At 39.1% G+C, this 19,932-nt stretch overlaps 1 protein-coding gene across 1 annotated transcript in view; it reads left to right on the forward strand.

Moving 5' to 3' along the window:
* The first annotated feature begins 1,061 nt into the window (after nucleotides 1-1,061).
* LOC117293293 (gamma-aminobutyric acid type B receptor subunit 2-like) overlaps nucleotides 1,062-19,932 on the forward strand; it is an 86,521-nt gene continuing 67,650 nt past the window's right edge. The window contains exon 1 of the mRNA XM_033775537.1: nucleotides 1,062-1,995. Coding sequence (XP_033631428.1) covers nucleotides 1,726-1,995 — 270 coding nt within the window. The 5' untranslated portion in view covers nucleotides 1,062-1,725. The remainder of the gene's footprint in view (nucleotides 1,996-19,932) is intronic.

Below are 19,932 nucleotides of genomic sequence, written 5' to 3' on the forward strand. Positions count from 1 at the left end.
AGATTTAGATTGCGTAAAAGAAAATGCAACATCATCATCACCGGTGATTATCAGGTACCATCAGAAGGGTTGAACGAGAACTGTACAACAAGGTCAAACTCCTCTGCACTTTCGTTGGCCATTTTAAGCCACAGTCACGCTCGTTTAAATTATTCAAATAAACTCAAGGTAAATCGTTACGTGCCAGTCTTCCTGTCGCGTCGTTAAAAAAAAATATTACCGCCGATAAAAAAATTCAATTATATTGTTCTTGTTTTTAATATCGTTGCTGGTCTGATGGTTTTCACGCCCGGGTTCGTGTCGTGGTATATTTTTTGAACTTTGGATGGTCCGGGTAGTATACCATTAGTGACTTCAATTTACTCTGTACACACCTAAGCTTCTTGCATTGTTAGCCACAGATAAACTACAAAGAAAATGTACACCATGTTGTCACAATAGATACACACACAAAATAAAAAATATATCAATGTTTACAACATTGGGTGTTACTAACCAACGTGATTGTGTAAATTTTCACTCCCCCCCCGGCATCTATATGACAACAAAACACATGATGGCAATTTTAACACCCGAGATTTTGCAGTCTTAATTGAAAAACTGTAACGTTTAAATCGAGTTCATCCCCACAACAAATTCAGCTCACAAATATGTTGTTAATTATAAAAACAGTCCAGTAGTTTTCAGGAGTTTCACTGCTCAGGTTTTTTTTCCCTGAAAAATATACACATCTTTTCCTGTAACTATACGTCTCCAACGTGTAGTATTTTATTTGATACAGACAGATGTATTTTTTGGCAAAGTGCATGTCTGCCTCCGCATCAAAATATTGTTTAGCTGTGGGGAAGAAATTGCCCTTATACGAAAGAGAAATCTTTTCCCAATTGTCACGAGAATTACGCTGCCTGCAAATAGGCAGAGAGCAACACCAACACGCAGGTCGTGAACATAATCACACGAGTGGCCAACCAATAACCGATGCCTTAGTGGGTGGGCGTGCCTTATACTTCGACAGCGTCACTGATGCAAAGCTAACTCCGTTTCTCATACGGTGTTTTCTCTTTCAGATACACAAGAGCTAGTGCTCGGGGACCACAGTTACTACGCAGGCAGTCAGAGTGAACACACTGCGAACTGCGAGCTGCCGACGTTGAGCCAGATTCAACGCTTCATGGGATTTTCTTTTTACGAAGAGTGGATTTTGTTTCATCGGGAGACGTTTCTTATACGGTGTTTTCTCTTTCAGATACACAAGAGCTAGTGCTCGGGGACCACAGTTACTACGCAGGCAGTCAGAGTGAACACACTGCGAACTGCGAGCTGCCGACGTTGAGCCAGATTCAACGCTTCATGGGATTTTCTTTTTACGAAGAGTGGATTTTGTTTCATCGGGAGACGTTCGGAGATTTCGCCTTTTCGGGTTGGCGTTTGACATTATTATCCAACTCAGTTGTCGGTAGGAATTAAGGATATTATAGACTTTCTGCAGGACCTGATGTATTTTTAGTACATTGGAGATCTCGCTGGAGTGTTGTGCGTGCAGAGCAGAGACAAATCGCCGAGAATTTTCGCTCAATGCACCCGTCAGATATCGGGGAGAGATTTAAACAACTCGGTGGGAGAGGACACACCACCTGTATTTTGTAGGACCTGAATTGATCAATTCGGCACCGCCAATTTCCTTCGGGTTCACAGCCTCCGAGGAGGAGGATTCGGAAAGGAACCATGATTTCCTTCGCGAGGGGTAGCTGGTTGAATTTGGAAATGTTGGTGAGGCTCCTGCTGGCCCTGGTGGTCTTCCAGGAAGGTGTGGCATCCAGGAAGGATAAAGAGCCGCTGTATCTCTTGGGAATGTTTCCGACGTATTTGAATCAGTCGATGCACGTTATCGGGAAGGACTGCCTTTTATCGGCAAGGCTCGCCCTGAAACATGTCAACGAGAATCCGGACATTCTGCGTGACTTTAGTCTGGAGATGGTCGAAATCGACACAGTGGTAAGTCATTATCATTAAAACTAAAACATGTTTTCACTTAAAGGTACTCGACACGTCTGATTACATTGTCAAAAACAATTTCACTTGGTGTAAAATTTGAACTCAATTGGTTATCGAAGTTGACACAAACTTGTGTGCTTTCATGCCGGAAGTCTTTGATTACAAAAGTATTTGAGTGAGAAATAAATAACCCAGTCTTTCTCAAAACTACGTTACATCAGAGGGAGCCGTTTCTCACAATAGTGATTCTACCAACAGCTCTCCATTGCTCGTAATCAAGGAAGTTTTATGCTAACAGTTATTTTGGCTAAGTTCAAGTCGTGTCCAGTGCCTTTAAACAGAGTTACTGCTTGCTTCAAATAGCAGGTGATGGCCAAACTGGGTATCACTGCCTTACGTCTTCGTTTGCCTGCGTTAACTTGAGTGGGGACATTTCTGTCCAAATCGTATAGGGCACAATGCCGTGGATTGGCTTACGGCAGAAATAATATGCGCTTACGACCAAATGACGTGTTCTACGGTGTGCTGTAAGCGATAAGTCCGCGGTAAGCAGAGCCCCTGTAAACGGACCTTGGTCTTTTTGACACACAAGTGATTTCATATTTACTCAATGTGGTTGTATGTTTCACTTAAAGGCAGTGGACACTATTGGTAATTAGTCAAAACAATTATTAGCATAAAACCTTACTTGGTAACGAGTAATGGGGAGAGGTTGAGCGTATAAAATATTGTAAGAAATAGCTCCCTCTGAAGTGCCAGTGTGTTGGATAAAGAAGTAACTTTCCACGAATTTGATTTCGAGACCTCAAGTTTAGAACTTGAGGTCTCGAAATCAACCATCTAAACACACACAACTTCGTGTGACAAGGGTGTTTTTTCTTTCATTATTATCTCGCAACTTCGACGACCGATTGAGCTCAAATTTTCACAGGTTTGTTATTTTATTCATATGTTGATTTACGCCAAGTGAGAAGACTGGTCTTTGACAATTACCAATAGTGTCCAGTGTCTTTAATAGCCGCGGCAATGTCTTCTTAAGTTACAAAATTGCAAACTCCAAGTCAAGCACCGTCGACGCGTTGCTGACACGAAGAGGACATTAAAGCCCATTACTGTTCTTGAAATCATTAGACTCTGATGGTTTACCAACCGCAAAAGTGGAATTTTAAAGCATGCCCATTATGAGTAATTAACGGTTTATCGCCTTTGCCTCTTCGTGAAAAACTATGCGGACGAGATGTGCACAGCGCGTCGTGTACAAACCAACGTGTAAACAAAATTGCTTGTTTTCAAACTAAAAATTTTCTATGAAATTTGGTTATCTATAACGCAGACAATACACCGTAATCTCTTCTTTAAATCTTGTTGATTGTTTTTTTTTCGTGTTATATAATATTAACGGTCCGATCAAACAGTTTACATTTCCTATTCTTTTAGTTGGTTAAAATTTGAGATTATTTCAAAAAATTGTTTGCTCTCAAACTCATACTAATTTTATATATGACATTTGGTCCAGATGGAAACATATAAATAGCAAAGATAGTTATAACGCAGAGAATACTAATATTTATTCTTTTTTTAAGGGTAATTTCTTTTTATTTATTTATATATTTTATATAAATATTAACGGTCAGATCAAACAATTTCAGTTTCTTATTCCGGGCCGCATTCTGGTAGTTTATTAAATTTGATATATTTAATATCTAGAGCATGCCGTGTATGATAACCGCGCCTTGCTATTCATAAAACCCCATTCCCACACGAAAACAAAAGTGCATTGACTACCTGTAATTACCACAGACCAGCCAGATGGAGCCTTTACAGACAAATAATGTGCGCTCTGATTATTGCTGTTCGATTTCTCAGGGGATTCCCCTGATCTTACGTTTATGAAACGATCGCAAATTGAATTCCCGGGGACCATAGCCCGGAACAATAGCTTTGGCAACATTCTGCTGCTGAGGGCGCTGGGGACATTTTTTAGGGGAAAGTGATCAAGTAGTCGTTTATAAGGACTGTGTTTGTCATGGTGATTGTAAAAAACAACATTGCTAGACCCTTAAAGGTAGTGGACACTATTGGTAGTTACTCCAAATAATTATTAGCATAAAACAAGTAATGGTGAGCTGTTATATAAAACAATGCGAGAAACTGCTCCCTATGTAGTTTTCGAGAAAGAAGTAGATTTTTACGAATTTGATTTCGAAACCTCAGATTCAGAATTTGAGGTCTCGAAATCATGCATCTGAAAGCACACAACCTCGTGTGACAAGGCCGTTTTTTCTTTCATTATTATATCGCAACTTGGACCACCAATTGAGCTCAAACTTTCAATTTTACAATTACCAATAGTGTCCAGTGTCTTTAAAGAGTAAGAGATACGTTGGTAATCACTCTTAAAATTAATGGCAAAACAAACTTTTGGTTACAAGCAACTTTCGAAAGTATAAAGCATTTTCAAAAACACAATGTACTTCGAAGTTATTGACAGTTGGACTTTATTTGTAGGTTTTGGTGAACAATGTTATATATAAAAACCATTGCTGGACACTTTAAGGAAAGGTTAACGTTTGGCAATCAGTCTAAAAATTATTGACAAAACCTTTGGTAGAAGCTACAACAGTTTTCGGTATAGGACAAGGCAATTTGAAGAAAAAAACTCACTTTGAAGTAATGTACAAACATTATCAGTAATTGTATGCCCACAAACTTGAAACTTGAACCTGAGATGCGTTACCGCTGCAACGGTTTTCAGATTATATATTATATTCAGGAACATTTTTTCCTGCATGAACATATTGTTCCGGATTATCTCAAAAACGCGAGCAGGGAAATTTAAATGAATTATCACATTAATAACCTTTACTTTGTATATATTCATTTTTATTGTGTAAAACTGTCGAACGGTTTCAAAAAACAAAATGTATCTTTGCCTTTTAAGCTGCACTATTGTGGGGTTACCGATCCGCTCATCTGATCTTGACTGTTTTCTACTTTGCGTTTTATTTGCCTGCGAATGTGGCTTGCTGGCTTGCCATGCATGATGATCAGTGTTCTTCCCCTGTCGTTGAAGTCTGTAGATATTTCTTGGTTCACTAATAAAAGTAACCACACCCACTCTTTACGTCATCAAAGACATGGCCCATCGTGATAACGCCTTGACCATGACACTCACAATCAGTTAACAGTTTCTTCACTTTTGCCTGATGAGTTCTGCCCTCAACTTTTACCTTTGATTCCTCGTGAAGGAAAAGCTCAGATAAGAACACAAAGATAACGATAACTTATAGCCTGAACATCTGACGTCACACTATGAGTCTCCTGAATAAAATGGCCTCTAGCTCGCTTAGGTCATTCCCCGTCCATTTGCACCTTTCACCTAGATTCGTATGCAGACGACCGCAAGTGCAGCTGCCAAACGTCACCATGGACCAATCAAAACACAGATAGGCATACAGAAAGCTTACGTCACTGCACGTTTATCCAATGAAATGATTGTATAAAATTAAATCGCTGGTTCTGTTAAGCAAGTACCTGTCTTTATCCTAGGGGACCAGTCTACCGATAACCCTCCTCCTCAAATATCGAAGCCCTCATCTGTGCACCATGTGGCAGAGTAATGCAAACAGAATGTACACTCTTTCAATTCTGTCACGGTCATTGGACCATATTTCTCTAGACTAAACTGCATCCCGATGTCATCACTAAAGATCACAATGTTCTGCACCAAAGAATCGATCTCCGCCTCATTCTCTGCAAACAACCTCAAATCATCCATAAAAAGCAGATGGCATGATCTATCAACATTCACTCCCCCTTGTTTAGAATAATTGACATGCATCAATAGCAGAACAAGGAACAGTTGAGGCAGATAGTCAACTTTGGAAAATACCTCTTCTAAACATGCATAGCCTTCACTGCAGAAACTTGGGTGTCACAATTGACACCGTATACCGAAGAGAGAATCACAAGTAACGTCATGGGGTTCTGAAACAACATAAACGTAATTTTTTTTTTTGGGGGGGGGGGGGGGTGGGGGTATTTTTATATGACGCCACCCAAGGTACCAATTCAAGACGCCAGTTTTTGCACTTTACCTTAGCTGTTAAAGTGTTCACCATACAGGCCTCACTGACACTTCACGGAGGCAACGAAGGCCATTGCCTCCACGCCCCCTGGTCATTGCCTTCTTGCCCTTAAAATGCTCTATAGGGTGCCGTTTACCAAGGAGAAAATGCTCTGGTGCCCTTGCCCTTTTTCAACAACGAAGCAAACATGTCTGACCATGTCACCAAGCTCTCACCTGATCTACCATACGCCTTTATATCGACTCACACAAATGTGAAGTAATTTGTTGCTCCTGCAGTCTTTCAGCCCTATCGATGATAAGTTTATAGTTCATACCTGTGGACAGCCTCTTGCAGCCTTGTTGCTAGGCGTTCATGGTGATAGAGGTACTCTGCAACCAAACTGTTCAATAGTTCACACATCGCAATGTAAACACGGGATTTGTCTATAATACAAATTACCAATGCTACCTTTCTTGACATCTTTCATGTACATCAGAACCGTTCTTGTCTCAGTCAGCCAAGGAGAGAAACCTTTATCCTGCTTAATGGTTGGTGCCAACACCTCAGAAAGATCTCGTCTTTGCTGGCCTCGGGTCTGCTTACGTCCAATCCCTTAAACAGCTCACGTCTCTTGGTGTGACACGGCCTGTTCTGGTGCCTCACTGACCATGTCATCATACCTCTTTGCTTTTGCAGCCTTGGTCTTCGCCCTTTGCTTGATCGCCTTTATGAAAAAACTCACCCCTTACCTTGTACTTTGTCACGAATGACCTCATCTCTTTTACATTTTACCTTATATTCCTGGAGATCTCTTTGTAATTCTTTAAAGACACTGGACGCTATTGCTAATTGTCAAAGACCAGTCTTCTCACTTGGTGTATCTCAACATATGCATAAAATAACAAACCTGTGAACATTAATTGAGCTTAATTGGTCGTCAAAGTTGCGAGATAACTATGGAAAAAAAACGAAAAAAACACCCTTGTCACACGAAGTTGCGTGCTTTCGGATGCTTGATTTCGAGACCTCGAATTCTAATCTTGAGGTCTCGAAATCAAATTCGTGGAAAATTACTTCTTTCTCGAAAACTACGTCACTTCAGAGGGAGCAGTTTCTCACAATGTTTTATACCACCAACCTCTCCCCATTAATTGTTAACAAGTGAGGTTTTATGCTGATAATTATTTTGAGTAATTACCAATATAGTGTACACTGACTTTAATTTGATCTTTCCGGCATTTCCACCACGGTGTGCACCGTGAACACTGAGGTGTAATGACATTGACTGCGGTGTAAATTTCGAGGCTACTAATGGTGTAAATTTCAACACTTCATAGTTTTTGCAGCGTATAATTTTCCAGTACTGATTGTGACGCCTTCACACCTAAACGTCTCCCTAACAGCTGCCTAACAGCCCCTGCATAAGATTCTACTTGTCGATAGATCAGTTGTACTTCATCACAACGGCTGACAATTTTATCACCTCTTCAGGCCTTGTCTTAATTCGTACCTCAGCAGCCGTTAACACCCTCCCTCTGCGTCCGTGCTCCCGTCCGTGCTTTCATCATCCCGAGTTATCTTGCAATCTTACTGATCAACATCCTGTGAGCTAGCTGCCAGTAACTTCCTCCGATACATGGTGGTGAACAAGCTCCGTTCTATCACTTTCAGCTTCGCTTGTACTATCCTCTACTCAATTCCCATGTTTGTTAACCACTGGTCCCGTTTATAAGATACTTATCTTATTTGCTGCAAGATGTTGCTCACTTCAATCTCAAACATCCCTTTTATCTTGCCACAAGCTGATTAATCTTCCTCTATATCCATCCTCCTTTGTGTACGGCTCACTCTATTTTGGCAAGTCTCCTGGTCGCAACACGAATTCTGATGTGAGCAGTTTGGATACCCTCTCTGGCGGTACCTGTTCCAACCAGATTGATTGAAGACTTCCCCTCTGGGGGGTTGGTTCTCTCTCACTGTTGCTTTACAGTACTCATTGACAATAGTGTTGTTTTAGGGGAAAGTGCGTTCAACCTATTGATACCGCTCAGCACTTGGCCCAATTTCATAAAGCCTGTAAGCACAAAAAATTTGCTTAGCATGAAATTTCTTCTATACTTATAACAGGATTACCAACCAGATTTCCACGTCACTTTCAGGATTTAGCAAACAACAGCTGAATACCAGTATCAATCAATATGCAACAAATGAAAATTTGGTTGGTAATCCTGTTTTTTACCTAGGAAGAAATGTCATGCTAAGCAAATTGTCGTGCTAACAGGCTTTATAAAATTGGGCCCTGCAATGGAGATGTTCCATTGGACGCGGCTGCCGCCTGCGTTCGTTCACTATTGCGGTATCCAGTGTGCTGTCTACTTTAAAAAAGATTCTAATTGGAAAAGTCTTCCATCGAGAATAGCAACAACGTCTTTAAAACATTTTATTTTGAAACTTAATCTGCGTTGTTGACAACGAGGAGTTGACTTTTGACGTAAAATAAGCAATAGTATATTCAAAAGAACGGGTTGCTATATTATGTTATGTCGACGATATACTTTTAAATACTATAATATAGCAGTAATATTGTACTACTATTTTGAGAACAGGCTGTGATTAAGGAGGAAACACTTTATGTAAATTATCAAGACATTTGTAAATTTGCCTCTGAAATTGAGATTGTCGTTGACGTATGTTAAAGTTTGCATTCTGGATTGGTCCATTTGGTTAAAATATTATCAGCCGTCATGCCTTTTCTTTAATCTTCCTGTCCCTGTGAATGTTATTATAATTCTAAATGTTTTTTGTCTGTTTTCTGTTGATTGCTGCAGTCTTTTATATTATATTGACAAAGTGACGCAGCAACGTGTTTATTTTGTACAGGAAGCTGCACCATCGAAGAATATTTTCAAAGCTGCATTTATAATTCTGAGAAATTGTGGCACCGGTCCCAGTGCTTGATGAGATTACAACCTTGCGAAAATATAGCCTGTTTATACCCTGGTTGCCTGGCTTTTCATCCCGGCCGCAAATTCATAATAACCCTGTGATTGCATTTACCATCACCCCATTGTATGCCCTGAAATAACTTAATTATACCCACTTATAGAAATCGTGTTGCCTGGCGTGCAGATTAAAAAACAAGAAGGCGCTGAAATTTATTCGGATCCCAGAATTTTCCAGAAGTGCGAAGAAAATAATTTCATACAGAAAACACGTCTAGGTGTGATTTGATATATACTTCTGCGATCGATGTATTGTTACATCGGGTGGAGGGTGATGAAATCTAGAGCAATCGATTCTAAAGCGGTATGTATTTCTTGCGACCTTGATTTCTTGACATGAAAGTGATATATATGTCAGGATTGAAACATTAGCCGGTTTTCATTTTGATGTGTGGAATTGTTTATCTTTGGAAATATCTAGAACATGGAGCAATCGAGATCTGTCGTTGGGTTTAATGTCAGGGGCACGTCACACCAGGCAATTTACAGGCAATTGTTCCCGGCAACCTCAAAGGAGAATGTTCCCATATTTGTCTTGGGGATCCTTTGACACTCTTTAAAAATAACTTATGTGCTACCAAAGTTGTCCTGTGGTTGCCGTTTAGACGGGGAAAAAACAATCTCTTTGAGGTTTTGAGCGGGCTGTCAAATCAAAGGTTGACCTGTCTTGTTTGTATAACAAATATTTAAAACTTACTGTTATTGCAGTAATGTTTGTAGAGCTATTTGGTGTAATTTATTGATTGCCATCAAATAAGCCATTGGAAACTTGGTCTCATGTTTGCCCGAGTCTTATGAAAATAATATAGGCCCCTTTGTATATCTGTGCATGTAGATGTGGTGTGTCGAGAGAGGACGAAGGGTCAGTTTGCGTGGAGCATGCCCGTTGGTGGGAGTAGACACATACCGGCTGTAATTTACTTCAAAATCATTTGTTTTCTTGATGTGAAGTTACAATGTATACTACTCCGCTTAATCACCAACTACATCAGCAACAACATACATCTATAAAACAAGCTCCAATAAATACTGCTATTTTATAACAGATACAATGAGCTACGGGAGGTATTACAAATAGATTAAATGTATAACATACATTCAAACAAAAACAAAAAAACATAAATATTTATATTATTTTAGCGTGGCATACGGTCTTCGAGAAAAACAATGGGTTGACATTGCTTCAGACAATAAAAGTTAATAAAAACAAACTATTAAAAACAATATTGATAAATAACAAATCATAACAAAAGAATGTGGTGACGGCCTTTAGTGGAGAAGGCAATTAGTAATTCATCCTTTCATCATCATTAATGGTGAAGCACATTGCATTATTTCTAGTGTAAATAGTTTCGAAAGAGTCTAGGCTTAACTGGTCTTTTCCATACGAAGAAAGTATTTCAATGATCTTTTTTTACTTCCAAAACAACTTTAGTATACATAGCAAAATGCAGAGAGACTATTTGAGCAGTATTATTAGTTTGCTCTCTTATCAAATTTATTCAATCTTCCGCTCCCTTTGGGACTCCTCTGGGAATACAGGGCATCTTACTCCAGCCGAGGTATAAATAGTTAGGCTTTACATTACACGGGATCGTAGTAGAACCAAAGGACGGTATAAGAACGAATCAATACTCACAATGTTATACAGAGCTCTGATCCCAACCCGGATGTAGCGACATACAGTCCTGGAGATCTTGTCTATATGATATTTTAAATGTTGCATTTGGGTCATTCCATGTCAGACCAACACACTTTTTTACCTCATGTCTTCCGATTTTGATAAAAATTGCACACCAATTTTTAGCCCGATCCGACTTACCATGTGGTCAGGGCAGAAACCACTAAAATCTGACATTTTTAGGGTAAAATACCACCTTTTTGGTAAAAATATGTCATAACCATGTCAATTTTTATCACATATATGCAAATTTGGTATCAAAATGATGAGAATTGCATGCTCGAATCAATTCTTTTGTTAAAAATAAATTTTCAGAAATGTAGGTTACTGTAATCTTTAATATGTTATCGTGACCTTTGACCCAGTTTTTGAAATAATGTATCATTCCAAAAATCAACGAAATAAAAATCACTTGATAGAGCATGTCTTCTTCTATCAGAATCCACTAAGAAACAGTTGGGCTCTTCAAAATTTACAACTTTATGACTATTTTTGTACGAGTCACTGTGATCTTTAATATGTTATCGTGACCTTTGACCCAATTTTTGAAATAACGCGTCATTCCCAAAATCAACGAAATGAAAATCGCGTTTCAGATAATGATATGGAACTTGGTATTCTTCATTTAAAATTTGATATTTGCAATATTTGACAAATGATATTTGAAGATTATTAGCAATAAATTATTTACATAAATTAGGTAGACAGCAATCGTACCGACGATATCCCAAAATGCTGTACCACATTTTTAAATTAAATGTCAAAGGCTAGTTTTTAGTTTGTACGCATATATCTTTACATCTTCGGGATTAAAGCGATCGAACGGTTCCTATAACCAAATGTTTGCCTTTAAAAAATAACACTTAAAGGGTTTGGTACTTTTTTTTTTACAAAATGTCCACATGTTTACATTGAACCTACATGAATTGAAGATGGTGGTAGAAAGCTTCCCTTTAATTGCTTATGTGCTGTAGTTGTTGAGAAATGAGTAAAAACAATGTAACGAAACTATTATTTTAGCATGTAAAACGTATTTACCAGTTCTAGTATTTCCATACCAATACAAACTATACCAAAATGCTTTCTCTGGGTTCTTCTGTTTGGTAGTTAATCGCACTTCTGGATTAGAGCACCCCACTTTGTTTAACCATTCAATAGTTTGCTAATTTATATATGCGAGCTGATATTACCTTTAGAGAGACCAAACCAGTCAAGGTTGGTCATATCACAAAGAATGGAATAAATTTACTTAATTGACCTCAATTAAGTAAAGACCAAATTACGCTGAACCCAGTTTCGCTACAATGGTCAATTCCCCCGTATTACTGAACAAAGGCAAATCGTGTTAAAGGAAGAATGGGTAAACCCTTCAAAGTACCATGTAGATTGCGTTGATTAAAACTGGTTCCCTGTAATTGTGCTACTGAGCAATTAAATTTGTTAAGCAGCATTGTGCTGCTTTTAAGAGAGTATGGAAATAAATGTATTCTTGAATCGAAAAATTGAATAGAAATATCTTTTAGGCAATATTTTCTGCCCAATGTCTTGCCGAAGTAGCGGCCCTGCTGGTGGCCAATGTGTTGTCGAAGTAGCGGCCCTGCTGGTGGCACAGTCTGCTGCACAATACACCAATTCATCTTTAGCTTGCGTACTTGAAATAAAGTTATAAAGGCACTGGGAACTATTGGTAATTACTCAAAATAATTATTAGCATTAAAAAGATTCATGGAAACGCGCTATGGAGAGCTGATGATACAACTTTGTGAGAAATGGCTCCCTATAATTTTGAGAAAGTACCTCAAATATTAGGTGTCTACAAAAATCTTCGGTGTCTACAAGTGGCAACTACCATGGTGTCAATTTTTAGCACGCGGTTTTTGCAGTGTGCGATTATTATGAGAGAGGTGCATAGTCATGCGTTCATATAGACAGAAGGCTCCATCAGTCAGTTTACTCCCATTTGAACAATCATGAAATAGATCACCACTAGGATACAGAGCGACATTGATCGTGAATGTTTAGCCCTCATCTACCCGAATCTCTTCCCTCGTCTTGCACGCTGTGGAGGCATTTGATACCACTCCGAGAGAATGAACAGTTGAATACACATACTAAGGCCCATATTGTTTGTTCCAGCTCTGGGCTGAGTACACTCGACAATCACTAGAAGAGAGAACTAAGTAAACCTCAGCCAGTTGCAGAAACCAGGCCTACCCTTACGGTTTAGAAACAAATTGTCTGCACCATCAAAATTGCCACTGTAGCAGTGCTTTTCAATGGGGAATTTGTTTTCAAAAATGGATTCAAAACAAAATGTTTAGCCTTTCTAAACTACAGAAACAAAAATTGCTTACGGTTGGACGCAAACCCGAAGTGGGCTTTCTCTATATCCCCCTGAAATTGGAACCTTTAACTCTCATACGGAATCTGAGGCATGGGACGGACGTAAAGCCGTTGGTCCCATCTGTTGTGTAATGCATATAAAAGAACCCAGTGCACTTATCGAAAACAAAAGGGGTTCGCCCCGGTGTTCCTGGCTGTGGCTGTTGTATGCGCTGTAGCACCTTGTGAACCCTTTGGTGCTAAATAATTGGGTCTCAGAATTCATCACTGCAATAACCTATCTTTTTGAAAGTTTGTATACACTCAGCGCCTTGAATACCTCGTTTGGTTTCTATATTGTTATTGCACGGTGTGAAGTATCAATATGCTTTTGGTTTGCCATAAAACCGTATCTACTTGCTTGGGAGATTATGTTCTTTTTAGAACTATAGTCTACCAATGTGTATTTGGTTTGGGCTAACACCATGTTTGTATCTACTTGCTGGGTATGGTTATGTTCTTTTGAGAACTATTCTTGCTTTTTATTCTACTACCGCGGAGTGGATTTTCAGAATTCAGGAGACTCTTGTTACAAAAGCCCCCTCCCCAACTGACCTGATTTCTGGCCCAGCATTAGGTCTAGTAATAGCATAATCGCATTTGCCGGAAATCAGGCGAGCTTGCCTGACCCGTGATGTGTGTGCTAAAGTGGCGCAGAGCGAGTCACAGGTCTTTCGCCATCGATAAAATAAAGATTGGAGGAAGAAAGATTTGCTCATCTTGTACCGTAGATAGGTCAGAATACACACTAAACAACAAGAACAGAATCGGCTACGGGATATATTGTCTCTTTCATCCTTTCTGTAAGAAGATTATAAAATGCAAGAGGGATTTTAGTGCTCAAATCGCTTTGAAATCAGTTGAATATTGTGCAGTCTGCTGCATCAGATGAAAGAAGAAAAAAAATTCTGTAAAAAGCTACCGCACACGTTTTACAATTTAGTTTAAAAAAAAATTAAGCACCTTCAAAAAAGGCTGAATATTTGTTTGTGTTTTGTAATTTTTATGGAAAGTTATAACACTGTCCATTATACGCCGATCAACAGCAATATCATTCAGTTTTCTATCACTTTTCTTTTTTACAGAATGGTAGTCCCGTCTAGTTCAACATGAGTGGGGTTTCAGCTTTACATTTGACTCACGATACGGCTGTGAAATAATGAAAGGGCGTCCTCGTTAGTAAAATGCAATCTATTCTAGAAAATAAAATAAAATAAAAACTGTTAAAACGCACCACCCGTGGTTGAAGCTCTTTTCATATTGGACGAATGTTTTTCAGAAATGACCATGGACGTAATTGTTTGAAAGATAAAGAACAATTTATTACAACTTTCAAGCATAGCACACAATCTAAATTGCGTATCGTCATGATAGTTATCTACCCCAAAACCATCTAATCGCGTTTGATCAAAACGTCAAATTCCATCTTCTCTGGCTCAACCCACTGTTAGATCTCCGGTTATACGTGCAACACATGAGACGTCCTCTTCGTCAACAACATCGCATAACCTTTCATATTTCATCGTGATTAATAACTCTGTAATCGAAGTGTTAGCCTGCAGGCTTTCCTGCGTGGTTGACGACAATCCAGGGGAAAATAGATTTGAATTGAAGTAATTAAATCATGTGGATTTTTGTTTTTCTTTTTTTTTCTGGAAAAAATATCAAATTAAGTTTGTGACACGATGTCAAGTAATAAAAGGACGCCCTTTTGATTCCGTATTTTAAAACTACAAAGTTCGAAGAAAAACATCAGTATTATCAAAAGGAGAATGACATAGAAAATAGTATGTCACAATTCTGTACGAGGTCCGTTAGCTTTCACAAACGCTAGTGAAGTTTGAAGCGTTGCATGGTGTGAAGGATAGGACTAAACTACAAATAATAGTAACAATGCGGGTACAACCATGTAGTAATTCTCGTTTGATAGAGTGTTGGCTCTGAAAAGAGCCGTTTTGTTCCCGAGACGTGGCGAGCAGTTTTCTCTGCACGTCTCCACCATTGACGTTTTGAGAGACAGTAAACAAAGTTGTTGTAACTTGACTGGGCATGTTACAGTGCATTCAGTGGTTTCTCTCCCTGCCTTTCGCCTCTGTGATCCCCGGTTCGATACCCGGACTGGAGCTATGCAATGTTGGGTTTTCAGACCATCGTTTCAAACTGAATTTCGTCATTGTCTTCTCTACAAAAAAAGTTGGTGGATATTTCCTGCTGGATGCTTTGCCGATATATCAATCAGTCTCAGACTGCAACAATGGTAGACTTTGGAACGCTGGGTGGCAGCAGACTTACCAGGTACATATACAAAATTTACGTCTATAGTCTGCTGCCACCAAGCGTCCCAAAAGTCTCCCATTGTCCACAATCCTCGGAGGGACTGGGTGTATATAGCTCCATTTCAAATCGCGTTTGTACTCTTCGTCCTCTTCTTTAGAGAAGCCAAACATTCATTGACTACGTCCTTTTGACCCCAGGCCATCCACGTTGCTGCAAAGTATCGGTCAGTTTGGGTGAAGTGCTTACAGAGTGATCTTGAACGATTGTGTGCCGTCCACTGCAGAAAGTTTCGACATTTACATGTTATACTCAAATAGGAATTCACGTTGGGTGTATTTGTTTAACTTTAAGAGGCACTTGTACTTTTCTTGGCCTCAATTTTCTAGGATACGATAGAAAACCATACGATAGAAAACCATACGATAAAAAACCATACGAAAGAAAACCATTTATAAAAACCTTAAGAGCAAGATACAATGTGTCTAGCCTACGCTTTTAATACATATCGTGCCGTAAATGGTTCAGGGATGGATTTCACAAAGAGTTAAGACTAGTCTTATCTCGTCCTAACTTTGGACCAGCCTTATGTTTTGTTGATAATCTTAAAGAGTTCTAGGACTAGTCAATAATGGACTAACTTTGTGAACTCGACCTCATGGTGGGGAAGAACTTTCTTTGAACCTCTGCCTAATGAGAGTTTTATACAGCTTTGCTATCTCAATCTGTTTCCGTCTGAGCATGAAGAAGGTCAATATAGCGATCACCTGCGAACGACTTTGGTCACCAGCCAAGTATATGATCCCCCTATGGACTATGGAGAGGCTGAAATGTCCGAGATCATTGAACCGCATCTCCGGCCGCATATGGCTGGAAAGTCCGGAGTTAATTTGGTAATTGTCTGAAACCATTATTCTCACTTGGCGTATCCCAACATATGCATTAAATTACAAACCTGTGAAAATTTTGGGTCAATTGGTCAACCAATTTGCAAGAGAATAAATAATGAAAGGAAACACACCCTTGTTGAATTACTTGGTGTGCTCTCAGATGCATCCCATCTGAAGTATTATTATATTATTTGAGTGAGAAAGTACCTCTTCTGTACTGATGAAACATGTATCAGTGCGTCTCGCTCACTAATTGCAGAACTTTATGTGCATTTTCTTTAGTTGACCGTTAATATATTTAGATAAGTGGATCTTGTAGGGCAAGAGGGTCAGTAGAGCAACAAATTAACCTGTCTGCTCGTCGAGGCTGAATGGGGAGCAAGTTCTGCCTCGATTAGCTTCTTCGAGTCAGTCTGTATATCAACCATGGCATCATCAATTCCAAGCATCATCTATCAACTAACAATATACATCATCCGGACACCTTTGGTAATTGCCAAGACCAGTGTTCTACTGTGGTGTATCCCAAAATATGTTGACTCAAAAAGTCATCGAAGTTGCAAGAGAATAATTAAGGAAACGACACCATTATTGCACAATTTGTTGTTTTCAGAGGCAAAGTTTTTTTTTCTGTTTTGTTGTTTGTTGTTGTTGGGTTATACAACTCATTTTATTCAAACTTCATCAAGTTCACCACAAAAACCCACAGTAAGTGGAACAATCAATCAATAAACAATGAGGTGGCACAAACATTAGCATAATTTAGACAAAGACTATGTATTTACAAATAATTGGCTGAAAAGTAAACGTATACAAGTGGAGCATGAACAGAGAATGCGAACAGTAATTGAATTCAATTTGGTTTTCTTGAATTATATTGCACAACAAAACGGAGCGTTGTTTCTAGAATGGACAGATACAAATTTTAATATTTGAGTGAGAAATTACTTTTTTTCTCTCAAAAGCTATGTTCCTTCAGAGGGAGCCGTATCTCACAATATGCTGTACCATCAACATGTATCCATTACTCGTTACCAAACAATGTTTGTGATGCTAACAATTATTTCTGGTAACTACCAATAGTTTCCATGGTGCCTTTATGCTATAGCATCATCTAATGAACTTGGACGCTCACTCGGAATGCCGGTGTCGCATGCAATTGTGTCCTCTTGCAATAATATTCGCCGAACGGTTTTGCATATGCAATCGTGTCCACCTGGACGCTGCTGCATAATGCAATTGTGTCTGCCCGGACATATTTGCATATGCAGTTGTGTCCGCCCCGTGCAAAACCGTCCTTGCAGTAAATTATACGCCATTGGTTGACGGAACATGTTCGCCATATTTTACAAGCTAAGTGCATTTGATGAATGACATGGAAAATGTTCGGCCGTTGGGCTGCAATCATTCCCTGCATCAGTGCATGCGTTGAGCACCTACGCGCGCACATACATGTACAGTCATGTACATGTCCATCGGACGGTTTACGCATAGCCCCGGACACTATTGCACATGCAAAAGTGTCCGGAGCGGACAGTATTGCATGGCGGACACAATTGCATCTGACACCGGCTACACATCGAGAAGAGCGTCGCATGTAGCAAGCAGGACTTTACCTTTTACTCGATCGTGCCTATATCCAAGCTTTATACACGTGGATTGAACTGTCACCCTGATATGCAGTAATTTGAGTTAGTACACAAGAGCAAAATTAATAGCGTTAACGCTTCGTCGGTTGCTACCAATTTGTTGATTTGATTGTGACTCTACCTTGACCTTAACGAAACGCAAAATTACGAGCCGTGAGTTTGATCAAACCTCGATTGTGACCAAATAAATGGAAAAGTCAAAATAAAAACATGTTTGTTTAGCATCCCCGTCCGCTTCCTTTTTAAGAGGCCGTCTCCTTCCCCTTTATTATTTAATTTTTAAACGATCTCAGCAAAATAATGTTTGTTTAGAAAAAAATAGCTGAGCCGTTTGTCTTAAAAAAAGGTGTCGGGTAGCCATTTTAGAAAAAAAAAAATATTTCCTTTTTTCAAAAAGGGTGTTCGATTTTTTTTTTCGTTGGCTTAAATAAGGCGGGATAACACCACACTCTACTTAGCAAAGCACTCTCGACTAGGCACACTTCATCAAGTCAAAAAGGAAGACGTGGGGTTGAAACAAGGGTGAAGAGAGTAATTTTGACTATTTTACCCTGTTATGAACTTGGTTTGTTTTTAGTGGAATGATTGGTGCCTTCAAAATATAGCGTGTTCTCGCTCAGAGCATGCATGTGTTAACAAAACAAACGAATTACCTATTAATATTTACTTGTCAAATTTGAAAAGCATTGGACAGATCTGTTAAATTATTGAAGAAAGATTCCCCATTGTAACAATCTTGCTTTGGTGGGAAAGGCAATCTATTAATATTTCATTCGTCAATTAACCTGATTATAACATTCGGCAGATCTTTAAAATTATTGACGAAGGAGTCCTCATTAGAAACAGATATTGCTTTTGTGGGAGGGCAATGCGTTGGGGTGTTAGAGGGATAGGGGTAGAAGGTTTGCGGAATGGATCAGGAGGTTGGGATATGGGAGCAGATGAAAGAGGGCCTATCGGTTGCTGTTGGTAGATAGGCTTGATTGTGAAAGATATTCACACTATTGGTAAAATATTACTTAAAATAACTGTTAGCATACAAACTTGCTTGTTAACGAGCAATGGAGAGCTGTTGATAGTATAAAACATTGTGAGAAACGACTCCCTCTGAACGTATAGTTTTTGAGAAAGAGGTAATTTCTCACTAAAATACTTCAGTCCTGAGGCCCTTTATTATAGGCATCTGAAAGCACATTAGTGTGCAAAGGCAAGCGTGTGTTTCGTTCATCCACTCTCATGCATCTTCGATGACCAATCGAGTCAAAATGTTTTGCGCGTTAGTTGGGATACACCAAGTGAGAATTCCAGTCTTTGACAATTACTAAAGGTGTCCAGTGCCCTTTTTTGCATGCTTCGTGTATAATTGATCTTGGTTGAGGCCCTTGCAAAAGTCCATTTTGACCACTCCAACCACTGCCTTGTGACACACCCTGATTAGCATCTGAATCAGATGAAAGGAAATTCAGGCATTAATCGTCCATCCATCAGTAAAAAAATATATATTAGTTTCTCAAATGAATTTTTGGGGTTGTACGGGATTTTGTTACTTGGTTATTAAGTCAATTTCATTTTCGTCATCAGTAACAAGTAAATCGACTTTCGTTGTTTCTCCCTTCTTGTTTTGTTTTCACCGTATTGGATTTCAGACGTTAAAAGTTAATAACCAAAATCGACAACTTCGTAGGCCATCGTGTGTTGAGCTAGCGTTTGGCTGTTGAACTAGTCATGGTTTGGCGCACATCGTGCTTGTAATTGCTTTTATCGTTAGAAATTGCTCATACAAACTGGAATGCCAGCCGTAGGTGATTCATTGCTATTTTATTTTGTAAGTAAGTCCTAGGCATTGGAAACATTTGGTTATTGTCAAAAACCACTTAAGACTCACTTGGTGTATCCAAACGAAATGCATAAAATAACAAACCTTGTACAAAATGGTAATACAATTAGTTGCACGAGAGTAGTGAAGTTAAAACACACTTGTTTCGTTAC

The sequence above is a fragment of the Asterias rubens genome, chromosome 8 (genome assembly GCF_902459465.1).
Source record: "Asterias rubens chromosome 8, eAstRub1.3, whole genome shotgun sequence".
Classification (NCBI taxonomy): domain Eukaryota; kingdom Metazoa; phylum Echinodermata; class Asteroidea; order Forcipulatida; family Asteriidae; genus Asterias; species Asterias rubens.